This window comes from Nicotiana tabacum, chromosome 12 (genome assembly GCF_000715075.1).
Source record: "Nicotiana tabacum cultivar K326 chromosome 12, ASM71507v2, whole genome shotgun sequence".
Lineage (NCBI taxonomy): Eukaryota > Viridiplantae > Streptophyta > Magnoliopsida > Solanales > Solanaceae > Nicotiana > Nicotiana tabacum.
This window is the reverse complement of record NC_134091.1, coordinates 67,765,027-67,785,574: the sequence shown is the minus strand read 5'-3', so window position 1 is coordinate 67,785,574 and position 20,548 is coordinate 67,765,027. Positions and strand designations below refer to the sequence as shown.

The window sequence follows — 20,548 nt, the reverse complement described above, 5'->3', positions numbered from 1 at the left end:
AGGCTGGCATGACTCGAGTCTAATTGAACATATCAGATGATAACTTGCCTAGAAGCAAATAATAATTTGTGGAAAAAAATTCCAAACTTAAACATATGTTCAATAGAGAAAATGACCTTGTTTAGATCAGCTAGGAGCTGATATCATCCATCCTTCTATTTTTGGATAGAGTGAATGTACTTGAGCACATAAAACCGTGCAACTGGAAAAGGAACTGTATGAAGTTAAAATCACATATAAGGTTCTATAATGTTGCAATAAGTGAAACTTATCTGCCGGCTCAGAAGGATAGAAAAGATTGACATCGCTAACTCCAAATAGTTTTCGATGAGGCATCCACAATCTGCCCATCTTTCCCAATGAAAGGTTCTCGCACAAGTCTTTAACTAGGACCTAGCGTCTTTGCAACGATCATTAGAAAATATTCAAAAATATAGATGTACAAGAAAAAAGAAAAGGACATTACATTAATAAAGTTGATGCTGCAACTGCGCAGAGAAAGTCATGAAGTTTCACATTTCACAGCCCAGTAGTGCAAAATTATTTGGACATTAGCAATTTGATATACAATTCAGTTACTGATGACACTCAAGAAGAGAAGCCACTTCAAATCATGAGGGCTCCCTCTTGTTTCCCAAAAATTTCAACATACTCATCTAAAGGGCATAAAATCAGTCCTAATAAAGATTCCAAAAATTGAGATAATATCACCTAATCATCCTATATAACTAGCACAAATGAACACGATCACGGAATAACTTACATCAGCTACCAATGCCAACGTCCCCAGCTGTGGAATCCTTTCATAATAAGCTTTCACACAAGTGCTTCAATTAAAATCATTTAGCTTTCTTTTGATCAGAAACTCTTGCTCCCATAATCTTGACAACAGGATGATCCTTTGGTTGGACAAGCTTCAAATCTGGATGAACCTTCAGATCACCCATTACCAACTTTTGGCCAACATCCAACTCACTCAAATCTACATCAATGTAAGGAGGGATGACATCCGCAGGACATAGATACTTTACCGTTCTCTTGATAATATTCAAATACGACCCTGCCACATTAGTTAACTAATGATTAGTAAAAAATCCAAAAAGAAAAAGAAAGTGCAAGCACATAGGTAATGGCTATGGCCTCACATGTTATCCAGAATGAGGTCATTAATACTGAATCATCATATGGAACTCACGTAATCTGTAACAAACTAGCCAGACACTTCTGCCAACCTTGTCTGGTTCAAATACCATTTTATCCTAACTCGCTCACTGTCCCTCATGCTTAAAGCCTGTTCTTTGTCACCACTTACCTAGATAGATATGGCTTGTTTCCTTTCATCATTTTATAATTCAGCAAGGTGTAGTTTCTTTCTGAAATTGTTCATCGATTCTAAGAGAAGCACTAATTATGTAGCTCACTTTCTCAGAATATCAAGAAAACATATATTAGCTGAAAGATCTCACGCCCTCCACCCTCAAACAGATGTTGGATTCATGTGCTGAAGCACTACTAAGAGGAGAGAGAGAGAAAGAGAGAGAGAGGCATCAATTGGCCTACTGCTATTAAAAATTGAAAAGAAGCATGCTTTTATCACAACTACTCTTTACGCTTTATCCCTCTTTTAGTTGCTCCAATCTCCGTAATTAGTTTTTATAGTTAGATGGGTAAAAGGGAAGTTAAAGTTTGTGGTTTTAGTCGTATATCTGAGCTTATAATCACTTAATCAGGTTATTACCTGACAACCCAAGTTGCTCGGACTCGGGTGCGGCATCCGATACGGGCATGGATCCGAGTGTCGGATTCGGCAAAATCTAAATTTTTAGATTCGGGGGTGCGGATCCAGGTATGGATACGGGTACGGGGATTCGGCTAAAAAAATTCAAAATTATAAAAAATAGAGCTATAAAGAGAAAAAGAAAGCCATTCAAGGCCTTCCACCAACTCTCCATCTATATCGCTGCTATTGTCTACCAGAAGTCTGAATTCAGAACACAACCCCTTGACTTCTTGATTTTTCTGAAACACAAAGCAGCAAATATGAAACAAAAGTACTACAATATTGAAGGTATGCTATTTCCCAATGTCTTAAATCTGTTTTATTTTTAATTTTGAGAAATCAAAATCTCGGCTTCCCCCAAATTTGTCGATGGACTCAGGTCAAAGTATCCGAAGTTAGTTGACCGAATCCGGGACGTATCCCGCTCTCGCACCCGCTCCCGTCCCGTGTCGAGACGGGTGCGGCACCAAAAACGAAGAGTCCGCACAACTTAGCTGACAACTGATGTATACCAAACTCTACTACTCAAGGTGGATACCAAACTCTCCAATACCAAACTCTATACTCAAGGTGGATAAATTTTGAAGTGACCACAGTCTGTAAACATGTTAGAAAAAAGCATTGAGTTGTATGCTCATTAAACAAATTTATGTTCCATCAATTCCATTAAGAAAATATTTATCAACATGCAAAGACACCAATCTGATTGGCTTAATGAGTTATTACATGCTTGTAAGTGCGATAAAATTTTTGCAACACTTAAACTCTTTTGCTTTAAAATTCATTGTTTTCCTTCTAAGCCCTCATGGAAATTACAGTTGATGGCCGCCAAGGTGGAATGACAGGGACCTAACTATATTACTAGAAGATGACAGAACATAGTTGTGGAGGCCTTTCCAAAGAGGAAGAGACTGCACCATAAATGATAGTGCTGGAGAACAACTTCATGGCCCTGATGGCTTAACTACAGCTTTTCACCAAAAATGTTGGCACATCTTTAGAAATCGGGTGCTCGAAACTTTCACCAAATCTACCTTGAAGGAAGATCTGAGAAGAGCTTCATTACTCTATTACCTTAGTCCTTAAGAAAAGGGGCAACTGAATTAAGAGATTACAAGCCGATCAGTTTGAAAGGAAATATTTATACAAGTATTGCTAAAGCACTCGCTGAAAGACTAAAGAGGCAATAGATAAATTGATTTAGGGGACAACAAATGAATGGCATGATCATCAATTACGGCTAGGAGAACCTGGAGTTCTACGCAAAGATGACATAGTGAAGGCCTATGATCGTGTTAACTGGAACTTCCTCCTGAATAATAAAATGATAGGATGTGATCAAAGGTGTTTTTGATGGATGATACAATGTATCTCTTTGGTCAAGACTGTCGGTGCTAGGATGGATAGTAGGGTTTTCTTGTCTTTGCCCACCAAGGCTTAGACAAATGGGAAGAATTCACCTAACATTTTCTTTAAACGATATTGGGATTTGAACACTGATCTCCCATGGTCTATTCCAGTTTCATTGACCGTTAGACAACATACTTGGGTCTTATCTTGAGAAGAAACTTCTATGTCCACCAATAACCGTAAATATTTGCATTGAATGAATTCAAGAAACTAGTCATTATACCGCTGAGATAAAATAAAATAAAAATGGTGCAAGTGTAACATATGATAAGCTTGTTTCAATATATCCCCCCGCAAATCAGCATACCAAAGAAACTAAAGACATCATAAAAATCAGCATATGCAGCAAGTCACAAGTTACTCGCCTTTCTTCAGCCCGGGGGACACATCCTCTCCTCTAAATACGAGAGGAACATCAACCTTTAATAAAGCACTTGGTGGAGCTCTTATAAATGTAACATTAAGAGGCGCATCTGAACCAGCTTCCAGATGAACCTGAACATTGAAATAGATAAATCAGCACACCTCGCCACTAAAAGCCATGTAAAGCTCTGTTTGGTTCCAACAGCTTCATAATTCTATAAAAGGTCCTCCTTTTGAACCAAGACAAGCAATCTCGGAGTTTAAACCCACCTAAATACCACAAATCTCAGCAGGATGATAAAAATATCTCAGTGGCAACAACTGTCGACCATCATTCTGTTTTAGAAATGCCACAGGACTAGTGACAAGAACAACCCATTAATCATCATCAAACTGTTAATGTGAATATTATATTTCCAAATAGAAAGTTTTGCAAGTTTTTCACAAGCACTTTGTTGCTTTCACACTTGTGGCTGCTTAATTTATGGGGGCATCATAATGACTATTTGCTATGGAAGCTAATATCAACTCCTATATAGGACAATCTAATCCACAAAAACTTTTTAGAACCTTGCTTTCTTTGAAGCCTATATCAATTCAAGAAAGCTCCACTTTTATCCCTTTAAGTGTGTGAAACTAGGTCTAAATCTAGGGGTGTGGCCCATGAAGTGAGTGAATCATGGGATACGAAGTTCAAATCCCATTGGAGCCAAAAAAAACACTAGGTGATTCTTCTCATCTACCTAAGTTTTGGTAGGCAGAGTGATCAAATACATGTGCTAATGGGAGCTAGCAGGTAGGCAGAGTGATCAAATACATGTGCTAATGGGAGCTAGCAGGTACTTAGTGTACCCGGTGGAATAGTCAAGGTGCGTGCAACATGACCTGGATACTACCATTATCAACCAAAAATAAATGTGTGTGAATTCAATCATTCATAACCAGTGCCCTACACCTAGTAAGCATAAGATTGCAGCCAGCTTCAAAGCACTTAATATTTAAATAAGAGTATAATTTGACAAACCCAAAGGTAGGGGGATAAGCTGTCGCTTGCTGCTTAGTCAGAAACAAACAGAGTAAAACGCTAGAAGCAAAAATGAAAAAAAAAAAAAAAAGAAAAACGTATCAGAAGGTATGAAAAATGTGAAGATGAATCTTTTCCCCGGAGCTGGAAAAACTTGTTCTTCCTGACTCAATTCTATTTTCAACTCAATTCACACCCTAACAAAGAGTAGGCAAAACCGGTACCTGCAGATCAATTCAAAATAACAAAACCTAAAATAAGTACCTTTCTGGGCAAAACTCGAACCTTCTCAACAACCTCAACAGAGTCAAAGTCGGGGCGAACCTCAAGATCAAACAACCTGGACAAGAAATGGGACCTACCAAGATGGTTAACTAGCTTCCTAATCTGATTAGCCTGAACAGAAATGAGCCTTTTGTTACCCCCATGTTGACCGTCTTCCTGTTCGAACACTATGCTCGGTACTCGACCTGCCTTCCTCTCTTTGGCGGCGATGTTCTTCCCCGATTTGGCGCGTGCAATTGCGTGAATGGTTTCGTCGTATTTGGGGTCCGGTTTTGGGAACTCCGGTTCTGGGTCTGGAAGAACGGCGGCGGCGGCGAAGTTGCTGAAGAAACGGAGGTGGAGGTGATGGTGGTGGAGGGAGGTGGTCAGTGCTATGCGTCGGATCAACATTATTTTTTTGAATGTGATCGAGTCCAAGAGAATGTGAGGAGTGGGGCGGAGGGGCTTAACGAGGGTTTTGAGTTGGACTGACCAGTGGGCTGTAAAACTCAATATCTGGGGATATGTTTGGAAAATATTGTTTGTTTCCTTTTTCCTTTTTTGTTTTCCATTTCCATTAAGAAAATTTTACCTCATATAATAAATTATTACACCTTATTTATTATAAACTAAAATAATTTTAAAATATTATTACTTATAGCTATACTTTATAGCAAAATACATATTTATTATATACACTACCGTTGAGGCGTGAAATACGCTAGTTATGTTCTTTCTCTCTCTTTCAGTTAGCACACGATAATTCCCCCTCTCTCAGCAAGATTTTAGGAGGAGCAAATTTCTCATAATGAATCCACCACGATTTTGCTTCTAAAAATCATGGTTCATTACTAATTGGTAAAGCTTTTGGTCGGTTCTTTCTTACTACTCTGCCATTCTTTTTTTTCTCTTCACTTTTCTTTTTAATTTTTACGAAGAAACTTCAAGTTTAGTCTTTAATGGCTGATTCAAAAACTCAGAAGAGGGTTACACGAGGTATACCCACTAAAGCTCTCAATTTTGATGGGCCATCTTTTAATTTGCGAATCACTCAAGAAGAAGCTGTATTTGCAGGTTCTGCAGCAACCATGGAAGTCGAGAGGCAAACCAAACTACGCAATGACCCTATGAAACAAGTTGAAGATGCGAAATCTTCGAAAAGAGCCACAGTTGCTAATGTTTCTAAAGTTTCGGTACACAACAAAAATGTAAAAAAGAGAAGAAAAATTAGCGATGTTTCTTCTGGGAGCAAAAGGGAAAACTGGTCGCTAAAGGAAGTAGCTCGAAAACACAGAAGGATAAGGTGATATAATTTTTTTTTTCATACATGTATTTTGTGTATTTATATAACATGTCTGTTTTTACTATACATGTATTTTCTGTTTGTTTGTCCTCATACGCTGAATTTAGTTCGTACGGGATTTTGCCTATTTTGTATTTAGTTGTATTTATATGTATTTGAATTCGCAAAATAACAATTTTAGATACACCAACAGTACTGTATCAATATTGTTATGATTCAAGCTTTTTTTTTTGTTTATACTGTATTGTGAGATACAATGAAAAAAATGAATTTATATACACTTGTATTTATCTGTATTTGATGTCAGAAATCACTTATTTTAAACACAATGAAAGTACTGTACCAACTTAGTTGTATTTATTTGTATTTCAAGCATGTATTTACTTTTTTGTGGTGTTTGTATGCAGGAATTAAAATTTTTTGTTAAACACCCGCCTACTTCATTGCTGCATATCTATTCCTACACTAACACCAACATAATCTCTGACCTCAAAGAAAAGCTTAATCCACAACAATACCAACTCTTTGGTAAAACCTGTTTTGGGATATTCCTCAGTATGAAGCATTGTGAGATTCAATATTAATTGTTCAGGTGCTTCATGGTGCAAGAACTGAAAGAAAATTCTCTTGACGCATTTTTCATACATGTAAATGATACAAACATTGTACTTTTCACCTAGGGAGTTTGCGCTAGTTAGTAGTTTAAATTGTGTTTGGTGATGTTGAAAATTTTAAGTTTAACACAAAGAGGCCTAACAGAATTGTGGAGATATATTTTATCGGAGCAAAGACTGTGAAGAAGACTGATTTGGTAAAATGCTTTAATGACAAGAATTGGGGCTTTGACAACGATGAAGATGTTATTAAAATAGCATTGTTATATTTCATACATACATTCATATTATCGAGTGAGAAGAATTGCACAACCATTCCAAGGCAACATTTTGACTTGGTCGAGAGCAGGAGATATTGTGATTATCCATGGGGTAAGGAGGCATTCACCGCCAATCTCAAATCTATTAGCTAGAAGATGGATTCCCATAAGAAGTATTACAGGATTGTTGGCATGCCTCCTGCCATGCAAATATGGTTGTACGAGTGTTGTTCAAAAGTCGACCCCAAAATCGCACTCCGAGTTGATAACCAGATTTCCAGAATACTCAATAGAAAATCCACTAACAACCATCCACCGTTTGCTTATTTGATGAACGATATGTTCAACGACGAGGAAAACCGGGTAATTTATGCTTGTTGAACCGACTGATATTACATACAATATATGTTTATGTAATTAAATGTATTTGAATACAGCATACAGTTATATATATGACTGCACATATACAGACAGATATACAGTAAGATACATAATACAGAAATACATCTTCACATTGAATACATTGTTATAAATCAATACAAAATACATGTGAATACAATATGCAGTTATATACATGACTACATAGATACAGATATACAGTAACATACATAATACAGAAAGAGAGATTTATATTGAATATATTGTTGTTTTCAGATGAAATACAACAATATTCAACAAACCGCTAGGGAGCTTGCAGTTATTCAGGTGCCTCCGGATGATGCTGATGTAGAGCAAACTCCTCTTCATATAGACCACAATGAGGAGGATTCTGATGACTTTAGTCCTACCCCCTCTTCAACCGAAGAAGAAACGTGATGCAAGCGTTGGTTCATCATCATCACTACCTCACAAGAAGTGCAAACAACAGATAATTGATCCCCCACCTGCAAAGAGTCCAATACCACATGTGTCTCCTAAACCTCCCATCCAACACGCCGCACCGCCTCTATCATACCATCATATGAAAATTCGAGAATCCTATTATCAACTCTGAATCACAAGCAGGACACTTACTTCATCAGCTAGAAACCTTCCACTCGACCCCCATCTAAGAGAAAATCAGAACATGCAACATACTCATCATGCCTGTAGAAGACATATGTCCCAAGCCCTGGTAGAAACCATTGAGAATTCTCCGAAACCCATTAGGAAATAACCAAGCCATCAGATTGAATCCCCCTAACTCAACCAAATCATGCAGATCGCCAAACCCAGGATTATTACCATAAAGCACCGGGAAAATCTCATCGCCTCCGAAGAACTAAGAGAACTAATTATTTCTATTACCGTGCTGATCCAATCTACTACCAAGATGCACTATTCCTTCGAGTTCCTTCCAAATTGCTTTCAAGTTAATACTTCTCCTTGCCAATACACTACGATCCTTACCCAAAGTTCACCACAAAAGATCCTAGCATGAAACCACGTCGTCTTAAGGCCCTTAAGCCGTTGTATACCTTCTTAAGCACCCAAAGTACCACATCCGAGATACACACTCTGAAGAGACCTTATGCAGATCTAAAGTTGTTCCCTTAACCTCTATGATACTGAAATGTAGAATCCATGGTGATATAGAAATATCGCGAGTCCCGACACCATACAATGCAAATCTCAGCTCTTGGCCTATTACAATTCTAGAAATCCCTTAAATCCACGTATGAATCTTGAACCCCATTAGAACCTTCTTGAGAGTCATCCATCCTATACAAATCTCAAATGTACCGCCCAAACGAGCCGAACGACCTTTGCTCCATTAGCACACCAGCACCCAAAGAAGTGACCCCACCTTAACGCAATCGAATAACTCTATTTTCTTAGCATATTACATCCATCACGAATAACAAACCGACTCATTTCAAGATTTCCATATATCCATAAAGTGTAATACATCATGCATCCAGAAATTTCCTTGCTCGAGTCATCCTCAAAACCAACCTCTGCAAGTCATAACTGATCCACAAGTATGCCTCAGACCAATACTAATACAACACGTAACCATGCAATCAAATTGTCGATAGCAGACTCCCCCACTTGGCTTGAAGCCATCATAACATCCGATAACCCGCAATACTTTTACCCCATAACTGCCATGATCTCGCACAGTAATTCAACCACATTCTTCATGAACTCAGGTAACACAAATCATAAAATACCTCAAATCATCTACTAAGCTCACATTCACCCTCGTGACAGTCAAGAAAACTTCCTCAAGCGATCCAAACTCAAATTGCAACACATGTAACCCACCAGTATAAAGAAACTCTCAACATAATCATCATAAGAATCATACAACCTCAGAACATCCCGCAGGAAATAACCTACCCGTTTCGCCTCAAATTGGCATCTCTCCATGCCCTTTCATGGATACAACCACTATGCAAATACTAAATCTTCCTGAGTTTGAACTCGTCAACAAGACATAACAATACACTTCATTCCACAAACGAACAACTGAGGGATCACTAACACACTCGTAACTCAGGAATGTACAACACATCAAGACATAAATCAAGCACCTAATAGTCCTTTTTCACATCCCAGGCAAACTCTTCTCATCACATCCAATCCATCTGAACATATCCCGCAGTTACATCATGCTCATCATATAGCCATCCAACCACTCACCGAGGTATAAATCCTACTTCTAAGGACACTTGTCACGACCCAAAATCTACTAGTCTTGATGGCACCTAACCCAACCCGCTAGGTAAGCCAACTAATAACTATCCAATTTCAATTAACCTTTTAATAAGACAATTAAACAAAGGAATTATCTGAATCTTATACATTCCCCAAGGACTGGTAGTACAAATCATGAACTTCTAAGAATAGAGTATACAAAGCTGATATGAACTAAATATACTTTCTGTTTGAAAAGTACATAAACAGAGTTTTAAAAGCTAAGGCTACCACGAACAAGAAGCAGCTACAACAGGGATACAGGTACATCTTGCAATCCAGCTCCCATCGAACACAGCAACATCGGCATCCAAAATCTGCACACAATGTGCAGGAAGTATAGTATGAGTACAACCGACCACATGTACTCAATAAGTAACAAATCTAACCTTAAGTTAAAAGTAGTGACGAGTTGTACCAAGGTCGGGTCCCAACTTCAATAACCAACAATAGTTCATAACATTATAAAACAAGTAATACCAGAAGTAACTCAACAATAAAATGCTCACCAAACACAAAACATGATTTCTGAAAATAGTTTTTCTTTTCAAGTACATCAATGAAAAACCCAAATCATTTACCGGAGTTGCCAAAAATATGAATAAGTTTGAAAACAATAATTTTCCAAAAAATCCTTTCAATAATAAATAAGATGTTTTATTTTCTTTCCAGATAACCAGTGTAATACAAATGCATCACTATGCCCATCTGCTAACATGTGTGAGAAATCATGAATGATGTGATACCGTACAACATGAGAAAAATACATCTCTATGCATGTATGTCATGTGTGCATATCAATGCAATGTATCTCAGAGATGAATCATGTACTCACACTCTCAGAGTACTCAATCTCACTGTCTCACTTTCCACTCATTATGCTCAACCACTCGGTACTGTATATGGCCCATACAGCCCAGGGAAATCCATCCCGGAACATATACAACACTGACTATAAGTCACCCAGTACCGAGGAAAAAGGGCAATCCAACCCTGTGGAGAAATCCATCTCCAGGTAGTAAGTACTTCGGACAAATCCATGTCCAGGGAAATCCATCCCTCAATAGTATCATCCACGCTCACTGGGGGTGTAAAGACTCCGGAGGGGTTCCTTCAGCCCAAGCTCTATAAACTGCACGGACAACTTATGTGCTATAGTAAAGCCTATAAGGCCTCGGCCTCACTCGGTCATCAATCTCTCCAGCCTCACCCACGGGCTCACAATGTCATGAAAACTGACCCGGAACAATGATATGATGTATCAATATGTAACAACCGAGACTGAGATATGATATGAATGCATGAATATGACTGAGTACAAAATGTCAATGAAATCAGTGAGATGACAGCAAGCAACGACCTCTATGGGTCCTAACAATATCAGCATAAAGCCTAAACATGGTATCTAGCATGATTGACAGCTCAGTTACTTTATCACATGGTGAAAACACAGATGTCAATGAAAATAGGGCCACTATACAACGTCATGGAAATAATGGAATCACAATTCACAGGGTGCACGCCCACACGCCCGTCACCTAGCATGTGCGTCACCTCAATACCAATCACACAACAAGTAATTTGGGGTTTCATACCCTCAACACTAAGTTTAGAAGAGTTACTTATCTTGAACAAGCCAATTTCAACACCGAACAAGCCAAGCGATGCTCCAGAAATGCCATCACACGCGTAACGACCTCTGAACGGCTCAAAACTAGCCAAAAGCAACTCAGATACATCAGATAAAGCCCAAGGAAGCAATTACAAATGATAAATATCGAATCCTACATCAAATCCCAAATCCGGCCAAAAATCACACCCGAGCCCATGCCTTGAAACTCAATAAAACTCACAAAATCCGATAATCTATTTAATTACAAGTCCAACCATACTAGTTTCATTCAAATCCGACTCCAAATCGGTGTTCAAAACTCAAAATTCATATTATGAAACTTTAGGCCAAAACCCCCAATTTCTCTTTAAAATTCATCAACCAATTGCCAAAAATGAAGATAGATTCATGAAATGTAATCAAAACTGAGTAGAGAACACTTACCTCAATCCTTGTGATGAAATTTTCTTCAAAATCGCCTCAATCCGAGTCCTATATCTCAAAATATGAAGAAAGAACCAAAACCTCGATTTTTATAACTCTTCCCAACTATTCAGCATTTGCGGTTAAAATGTTGCATCTGCGACCTCCGCTTCTGCGGATGATGCCTCGCATCTGCGAAGCCCATGGAGACTGGCCCTTTCGCACCTGCGGATAACCCTCGCTTCTGCACAAGCGCAGGTGTGCCAACAACCTTCACTTCTGTGCCACTCGCCACTCCTGCGGCTCCACTGTCGCTTCTGCGACCATCGCACCTGTGCAAACCAGCAGTAGGTGCGGTCACACCAGAACCAGCAGCAATGAACCTTAGCCAAAATTTCCAAACTGTTTCGAAATCAAGAGCCCCTCGGGACCACGTCCAAACATACCAACAAGTCCCATAACATAGCACGGACCTACTCGAGGCCTAAATGCACACATAACAACATTGAAACGACGAATCACACCTCAATTTAGAAATTGATGAACTTGAAACTTCAAACTTCCACAACCGATGCCGAAACCTATCAAATCATGTCCGATTGACCTCAAATTTTGTACACAAGTCACATTTGACATTACAGACCTGCTCCAACTTCCAGAATCGAAATCTGACCCTAATATCAAAAAGTCCACTTCCGGTCAAACTTTCCAAAATTCCAACTTTTGCCATTTCAATCCAAATTCTACTACGGACCTCCAAATTATGATCCGGACACGCTCCTAAGTCCAAAATCACTCAACGGAGCTAGCAGAACCATCAAAAATCCAATGCGAAGTCAAATACCGAAATGTCAAGCTTGGCCAAATCTTTCAAATTTAAAGCTTCTAGCTGAGAATCATTCTTCCAAATCAATTCTGAATAATCTGAAAGCCAAAACTGACGATTCACATAAGTCATAATACATCATACGGAGCTACTCATGCCCTTAAACAACCGAGCGAAGTGCAAATGCTCAAAACGACCGATCGGGTCATTAGAACCTCCCCCACTTAAATATACGTTCGTCCTCGAACGTGTCCAGAGTTATTTTCAAAGCCATCAACTACAATGTAACCTTACCATGCACATACCCGGGGGTGATCCCACATCACCCTATCCCATATAGGTATGATAACACAACATGACTGAAATTTCTTAATCCAACCTAGCCCATATCCCATCAGTTAGCATGCGGAAAATACTTATCTATGCCTACATGTCAAATATGCATGTCAAGTAAATTATCTCACAGTACTACCTTCAAGCACGCTCACTCTCAACACACTCAAGGTACCTGGCTCAAAGCCCCACTTTATCACACACACAATCACTCATCATTGTACGGGTGCCTGGCTCAAAAGCCCCTCACCAAAGTACGTATATATAATATTGTACCTACGCCCACTGCTAGTATATCAGACTCCGAAGGGGCGGATCCTGCCCAAGTGCTAATCATAAGCTAATATGGCTTGTTGCGGCCTGCAACCCGATTCAAATAACAATAAAGCCAATAAGTCATGTCATGACGTGCAACCCGATCTGAATAACAATGAAGCTAATAAGGCATGTTCTAGCGTGCAACCCAATCCAAATAACAATCAGTTGCGCGCGTGTAACCCGATCCAATAATAACTCACAACCCGGCTCTATAGCCCACATTAGTCAATAACCTCTCAAGTTTTAAAGGCTCACAATCTCATAGAACTCAGCCCAAACAATATCACATATGGAAAATATTAGCATGTGATGAATTTAACATGTAGTACATAGACACTGAGATATAAGGTGCAAATGAGGAATCATGACTGAGTATATAATTACAGTTAAAGCAAACTACTCAAATCAACAAGAATTGCTCCATTATGTCTCAACCAAATAAGCACATAGCCTAGATATGATTTCTAACATGAATCATAGCTCGAATAATCAGGCGAGTAAATAAAACACGAATATAATAAAGCATGATAGTAAGACAAGTTCGGTAATAGTCTAAAATCCACTCGAATCATGAATACCCCGGTGCACGCACGACCGTCACCTAGCATGTGTGTCACCCCAACACGTCTCATATAACATAGTTCTCAGGGTTAATTACCCTCAAATATAAGCTTAGATATATTAGTTACCTCGAACAAGCCAAATCAAATACCGAGCAAACCAAACAGTACCCTAGAAATGCCATCCCACGCGAATCACTCTCCAAACGGCTCAAAACTAGCCAAAAGCAACTCAAAAACATTAAATAATGTCAAGGAAAACAAACCAAACGATAAAGGTTGAATCTTTAATCAAATACTCAAAATCAACCAAAAAGTCAACCTAGGCCCGCCCTCACAACCTGACAAAATTCACAAATTCTGACAACCCATTCAATTATGAGTCTAACGATACTAATTTTACTCAAATCCGACTACGGATCGATGTTAAAAAATCAATTATTCACTTTAGGAAAGTTTAGACAAAACCCCCCAATTTCTCTTTTAAAATAATCAAACTCCGAAATCGAAAATGGAACCATGTAATATAATTAATACCGAGTAAAAAATACTTACTCCAATCCATGTGGTGAAAATCCACACCAAAATCGCCCAAAACCGAGCTTCAAATCTCAAGTTGTGATAAAATGAACCAAAACCTCAATCTATAAACTTCTACCCAGCTCTTTCGCATTTGCGAACAAGTGGCCGTTTCTGCAACAAATATTCAGCTTCTGCAGAGTCCACTGAAAAACCATCCTCTCGCACCTACGGACAAATTCCCGCTTTTGCGACAGCGCATGTGTGATCATCTTCCGCTTCTGCGAAACTCCTACCCAGTCAGCCTTTCCACTTCTGCGCCTCAACTTTCGCTTCTGCGATTCTGCAAATGCGCCCCTTCCTCAGCAATAGCGGACATACCTGACCTGCCCAAAATGTGCTTCTGTACCACCTGTGCCACTTCTGGGGCTCCGCACCTGCGCCCAAATTTCTGCAGGTGCAGTCATACTAGATATTAGCCAAAAACCAACATTAACCAACATGACTCCAAATGGTCCGAAATCCGTCTGAAACTCACCCGAGCCCCTCAGGACCCCGTCCAAAGATACCAACAAGTTCCAAAACATAATACGGACCTACTCGAGGCCTTAAATTACACATAACAATATAAAAATCATAAATCGCACCTCAAATCAAACTTATTGAACTTTTGAACTTTCAACTTTCAAAACTCATGCCGAACCATATCAAATCAATTCGGCATGACCTCAAATTTTGTACACAAGTTCCAAATGACATAACAAACCTATTACAACTCCCGAAATAACAATTTGAACCCTATATCATCAAGGTCAACTCTCGGTCAAACTTATGAACCTTCCAAACTTTCAGATTGCCAACTTTTGCCAAATAGTGCTGAAACCTTCTAAAAACATCCAAATGCAAATCTGGGCATATGTCCAAGTCCAAAATCACCATTTGGACCTGATGGAACCATCAAACGGCTGCCCCCTTTTCTGGTTGAGGCTCGGCCTTTGACTCCGCTTACCTCTAGCAGTAAAGTTTAACCACTAAGTTTGGGATGGATTGGTGTGGTTCCTCTATGCCTAGGACACCAGAATACCGAACCATGAACGAAGAGCAAACCCTGGCTGCCTTTTGGAAGCACCTGCCTTCCATCGATCCTACACTTGTGGGTGCAGCCATGCAGCGGATCCGGGACCGCATTAGCTTCCTGGAAGACAGGAAATAGGCCCTCCTCCAAGAACAGCTCTTTTCCCAGCCCACATCATAGTGTGGAATCTAGATCCTTTCATCGAGCACCATTCTTTTAGATAGAAAGGTGTTCTGGAATCTTAATGATTCTCTAGTCGAGATGGTGGAACAAACTAGAGATTAATTCATTTATTCAGAGATCCAAGAAGTCACGAGTTAACCCTACAAATGAAATAGGGATTGAAAGAGTCAATATTCACCCACGAAAAGTCGCTTCTTTTTTCGGGTATACTGCTTCGTTAAGTAGCGGGGGTTGCAAGTTTATCACCATTTGAGTATCGTTTAGCCAGTGTTGTAGCTCTCCTTTCTTTGTCTGTTTATCTAGGAACTTCTCTAATTTTATAATGACAAAAGGAGGAATCAATCTTGACTGATTAAGTACGATCTGTCTTCACACCTCACGGTGCTTACACCTATCGCCTATCGGAACACCAACGCAATCTTGAAAGCTGAAATGAGTCTTGAATTAGAATCCGTTGTTCATATAGTATGTTGGAAAGTTCATTTAGACTAGGAAGAGACGCTTTCCCTTTCTACCGGCGTCCCTGGTGGGCCTAATGCGGTAAAAAATCTTTTTAAAAGGCATCTCAGCTAAAGAGGACTGAGAACCATAAGACGAGCACCAAAACGCTAGCACAAACTGCTCCCGTAATTGAGGCTACTCCTGCTATAATTCAAGGGCTCATCAGCACAAATTTCTCGAGGAATAGTTAAACGGGTAGGAGATAATAACGGAATAGTTGTGTGCACTAGTGGACCTTATACTTATGTACCCGGGCTAGCGCCCTCTCTCTAGCAGGATATTATCTGTTCTTATTCATATATTACTTTCAATTATTTAAAAAATGCACACATAAATAAAAAAATATTAAGATATTCTTAATGATATTCGGGCTTCTACCCAGTAGAGTCTTCCATAACTGATCGACCGGTGAAAGGATAGCCGGACCCGTTGAAAGCCAATAGTTATTGATGGCTCGAAAAGAAAGTTGGGCTAGGTCTTCTTCACTTAGAGAGTAGATTGGCTTGGTCTTCAGTCTACCCTAATAAAACCTAAAATCTCACTCCCTCACTTATTTAACAAGTAGTAACCGGAATAAAAGTTTTCCAAAATGGTGTCAACCGGTAATATAATGTAGCTAGCAAAAGGGGAGGACGAAGTCGTAGGAGATTCGGTAGAGGTCTTTATTCATGTAATTTCCGCGATGAAATGCTTATTAAAAAGGTTCATAGGTGGTAGTTTAACGGCCCAAACGTTTAGCATTCCCTCACGCTTGGCGCCAATGAGATTTTTATTTTAGAGATAAAAGAAGATTATGCCTTCGCCATATAAATAGTAAGAAATACTTTCAGTAACACTTATTCCAACAACACTGAAATGGATATCATCGGACAACTTGCAACAATTCAAGAATCAATTCAAGCGAATAAAATGAGTTCGTCACTTTTTTTCACAAGGGAAGTAGACTACTCAAGAATTTTCTATTTTATTTGTTGGAATTGAATTTGAATAAAGAATTAATAGAAGATGGAATGGAATTGGCACAATATCGCGAAGTGGTCGCCCTTGCTCAATTTGGCTCGGACCTTGATGTTGCGACTCATGCATTACTCAATAGAGGTGCAAGGCTGATAGAAGTACCGAAACAACCACAATATGCACCACTGCGAATTGAAAAACAAATTCAAAACTCCGATTCGAGGTCAAATACATAAAGTCAAACTTGGTCAACTCTTCCAATCTTAAAGCTTCCTAGTTGAGAATCATTCTTCCAAATCAATCCCAAATTACCCGAAAATGAAAACCGACGATACACACAAGTCATAATACATCATATGAAGCTACTCATGCTCTCGTACCATCAAATAGAATGCAAATGCTTAAAACGACCGGTTGGGTCATTACACAGCTCCCAGCTCCTTCTTCGCGAACGTGACTGCCCCATTGCGAAGGCGAAAAGCAAATCTCCCCAGCTTCGAAATACACTCCACGATCCTGAGACCTAATACGCTATCGCAAAGCACACCAGACACCAACAAAATCTACCAAATTCTACATGCTCTGGGTGGTCTGAAACTCACCCGAGCCACTCGAGACCCCGTCCAATCATACCAGCAAGTCCATAAATACTACCCGGACCTATTCGAAGCTTCCTAACATGTACAATATTATCACATTAACGAATCAAATATCAAACCACAAGTTGAAATTATTTTAGGTTCAAGAACTTCGAAACTCCCAACCAAGCGTCTGATTCATGCCTAAACACTTTGGATCACAACCCAACTTTGCACACAACTTCCATAAAAAAACATGATCCTATTCCAAGTTCTCGAACAACAATCGGATTCTGATATCATCAAAGTCAACTATCGATCAAACTTAAGAACTCTCCAATTCTTCAAAATGCCACTATCGGCAAATAGGCTCAAATCTTCTAGGAATCTCCAAATCTTAACATACTCCTTAGTCCACCATACGAACCTATTAGGACTATAAAATCACCAATCTGAGATTGTTTACACAAAAGTCAAACCTTGGTCAACTCTTCCAACTTAAGGTTTCTAAAATAAAATTAAGCATTCCAATTCACTCCCGAACCCCATGAAAATCAAAGCACCTATCCCGGTAAGTCATAGAATATCAAATACACATAGAAAAAATATCAAATAGAGGAAGGAATTTAATTACCCAAAACGACCGATCGGGTCATAATAATATGAAATCGAATAAGCGAATGAGTAAATCTATTGGACGATTCGAGATGTGGGAGGCTTGTAGCGAACTTATGTGTCCTAGATGGATATTGATAAATATCTTGGGTTATGTTTTAATGTATTTCGGATATCTAATTATAGATATTAAATTTTTGGTGATGTTTGAGCATTTTAATCAATTGGAGCATCGTAATATTATTTAGAGCTTGAAGCTTGAAGTAAGTTGACTAAAACTTACTCTTTTCGAGAGATTTTCTCTAAGTCATGCTTTGTATTACATGAGATTGTTTGTATATATACTTCAATACTTGTGGGAACAAGAGGCGAATGGTGTAATCACGTATCTTGAATTGTGTTGCATATAAAAGCTCTTGTTATTTTATAAAAAGAAAATTCTTGTTTTAAAGGACTTGATGTCAAATGACACTTGGGGTAAATGTTATAAGTCTTATTAAAAACTTATGTTGATGATAAAAAGATTAAACATTTAAGTTCTATTGTTATCTTCATTTTATAAAAAGAGAAATGTAGTGTTTTAAAATCTTTACATTTGAAATTGCACATGTTAAATATTTAAGGATTGAAATCTCATTTTGTTAATTGCGTTAATATGAAATGAGAACGAATTTTATTTGATTTTGTTCAAATGGTTTGAATTGACTATAAATGTCATGATTTTATAAAATTGATACTTTGAGGCTATTGACTATGAATCTATTTTTGGAGTATCAAATATTTTGGGAGTTACTTGTGTTCACCGAGGTTGACTGTGGATATATTATATTCGTCGGCATGAAACTACACGTGACGGCATATGCGTAGATTGCCACTTTGTGGTATAGATCAGGACAAAGTGCCCCCTTGAGAGGGTACTATTTTGTGCTATTATTAGCATCACTGAGTCGATTCGTCCAGTACTACGATGAGACGACCTAAGAAAGTTGGGTATATAATACTTGCTTAAGTACATAACCTAGTTGACTTTCTTGTGCAAATGATGGTATAGTACTCTCGGTGAAAAGTAATGAATGTTTTTCTTATGTTTAGGCAAGCCGAAAGTGATTTCAATGACTTAATGGAATTAAAATAGTTTAATATAATTTTTATTAAAATCATGGATTGAGATAAATATTTTGAAATTTATATCACGGTTTATATTTCATTTGTCTTTTCATTTAAAATGATAAAGAGCATGAATTAATATAATATTTATCGTTTTATATCAAATGTTGGTTGCATTATTTTTTGTAAAGCCTTGTCCTATGAACTTGAGTTAGAGAGAGTCTATGACACTTATGGAGTACTGTGGTGGTGTACTCAGCCTTCAACGGCCCCTCTCTGGGGCTTCGCTTACTTTACATGTCTCAGGATGAGGTATGATTCATGGCATGCAGACATGGATAGGATGACTCTCTTCGAGAGGTATATGGTGATGCACCATTCCTATTTCGTGATAGCTATCATGTTGTTTTCTTATTCTCTTTTAGTCGGGCATTGACTCAAGTGTTTAGTTCTATTCGTTGGTATAGATGCTACATATATAGTTATGATATGTTGTAGTAATTGGAGTGTACATGACATATATGAAGAGATATTTATTTTATTTAATTTCATTATTATTATAAAATGTGTCATGTATAGTTTTGAATTGGAACATATTTCATGATTTAAATTGAAAACGTATATGATTTTCAAAAAAAGCTTTCTAAATTAGATTGATTTTCATGCATATGATTTGGGTGCAATATGACTTGGTGTGCACGTGAATTTATGTCGTGACATGGTAGATCAAGAGAGTTCATGTAAATTGAGGATTAATGTTATGCATACTATGCTTGTGATGATATTTTAAATTGGTTGTACATGAGGCGCGTGAAGTAAATAATTAGAGCGGCTTCACTTTTTCAGAAAAATTATGGTGTCTCACGATAAATAAAGCACGTGTACTGAAAAATTGAGGTGGAAGGCCTACTTTTCTCAACAAGAAGTGGCTTGAAAAAAGTAGCTTTTTTTTTTATTTTTTATCCTTAATAGGGAATAACATAGACGTAATACTACTAAGTACAATAGTTGGAAAGCATAGAAACTATGAATTTTCACAAATGCCCCTAAAACTAAGAGGGATATCAACTAAGTGGTGCCTACTTCACCTATTTATGTAAAAATAGTACGGACTAGTCAGTTTTCGGATTGATAATTCAAAAATAGTCGGCGTTTGCAAAGTCAGTAAAAAATAGTCATTATTTTGCTGCAACACGGATCGATCCAGTATAATATACTAGAGATTGGTGCACCTGTGTATGAAC

General features: G+C 38.4%; 1 protein-coding gene across 1 annotated transcript; it reads right to left on the bottom strand.

Annotated features, from left to right (window-relative positions):
* Window positions 1–491: 491 nt before the first annotated feature.
* On the bottom strand, window positions 492–5,353 carry LOC107819634 (uncharacterized). The gene is made up of 3 exons (XM_016645762.2): window positions 4,842–5,353; window positions 3,556–3,685; window positions 492–1,060 (listed from the first exon to the last, which is right to left on the bottom strand). The coding sequence occupies exons 1-3, from the start codon at window positions 5,250–5,252 to the stop codon at window positions 840–842; spliced, it is 762 nt and encodes a 253-aa protein (XP_016501248.2). The 5' UTR covers window positions 5,253–5,353; the 3' UTR covers window positions 492–839.
* Between the last annotated feature and the right edge of the window lie 15,195 nt (window positions 5,354–20,548).

Coding starts and splice junctions, on each gene's coding strand:
- LOC107819634 (XM_016645762.2), bottom strand. CDS start 5,252: ATGTTGATCCGACGCATAGCACTGACCACCTCCCTCCACCACCATCAC. Junction 3,686..4,841: donor TTCGAGTTTTGCCCAGAAAG/GTACTTATTTTA, acceptor TTCAATGTTCAG/GTTCATCTGGAAGCTGGTTC. Junction 1,061..3,555: donor GTCCCCCGGGCTGAAGAAAG/GCGAGTAACTTG, acceptor CTAATGTGGCAG/GGTCGTATTTGAATATTATC.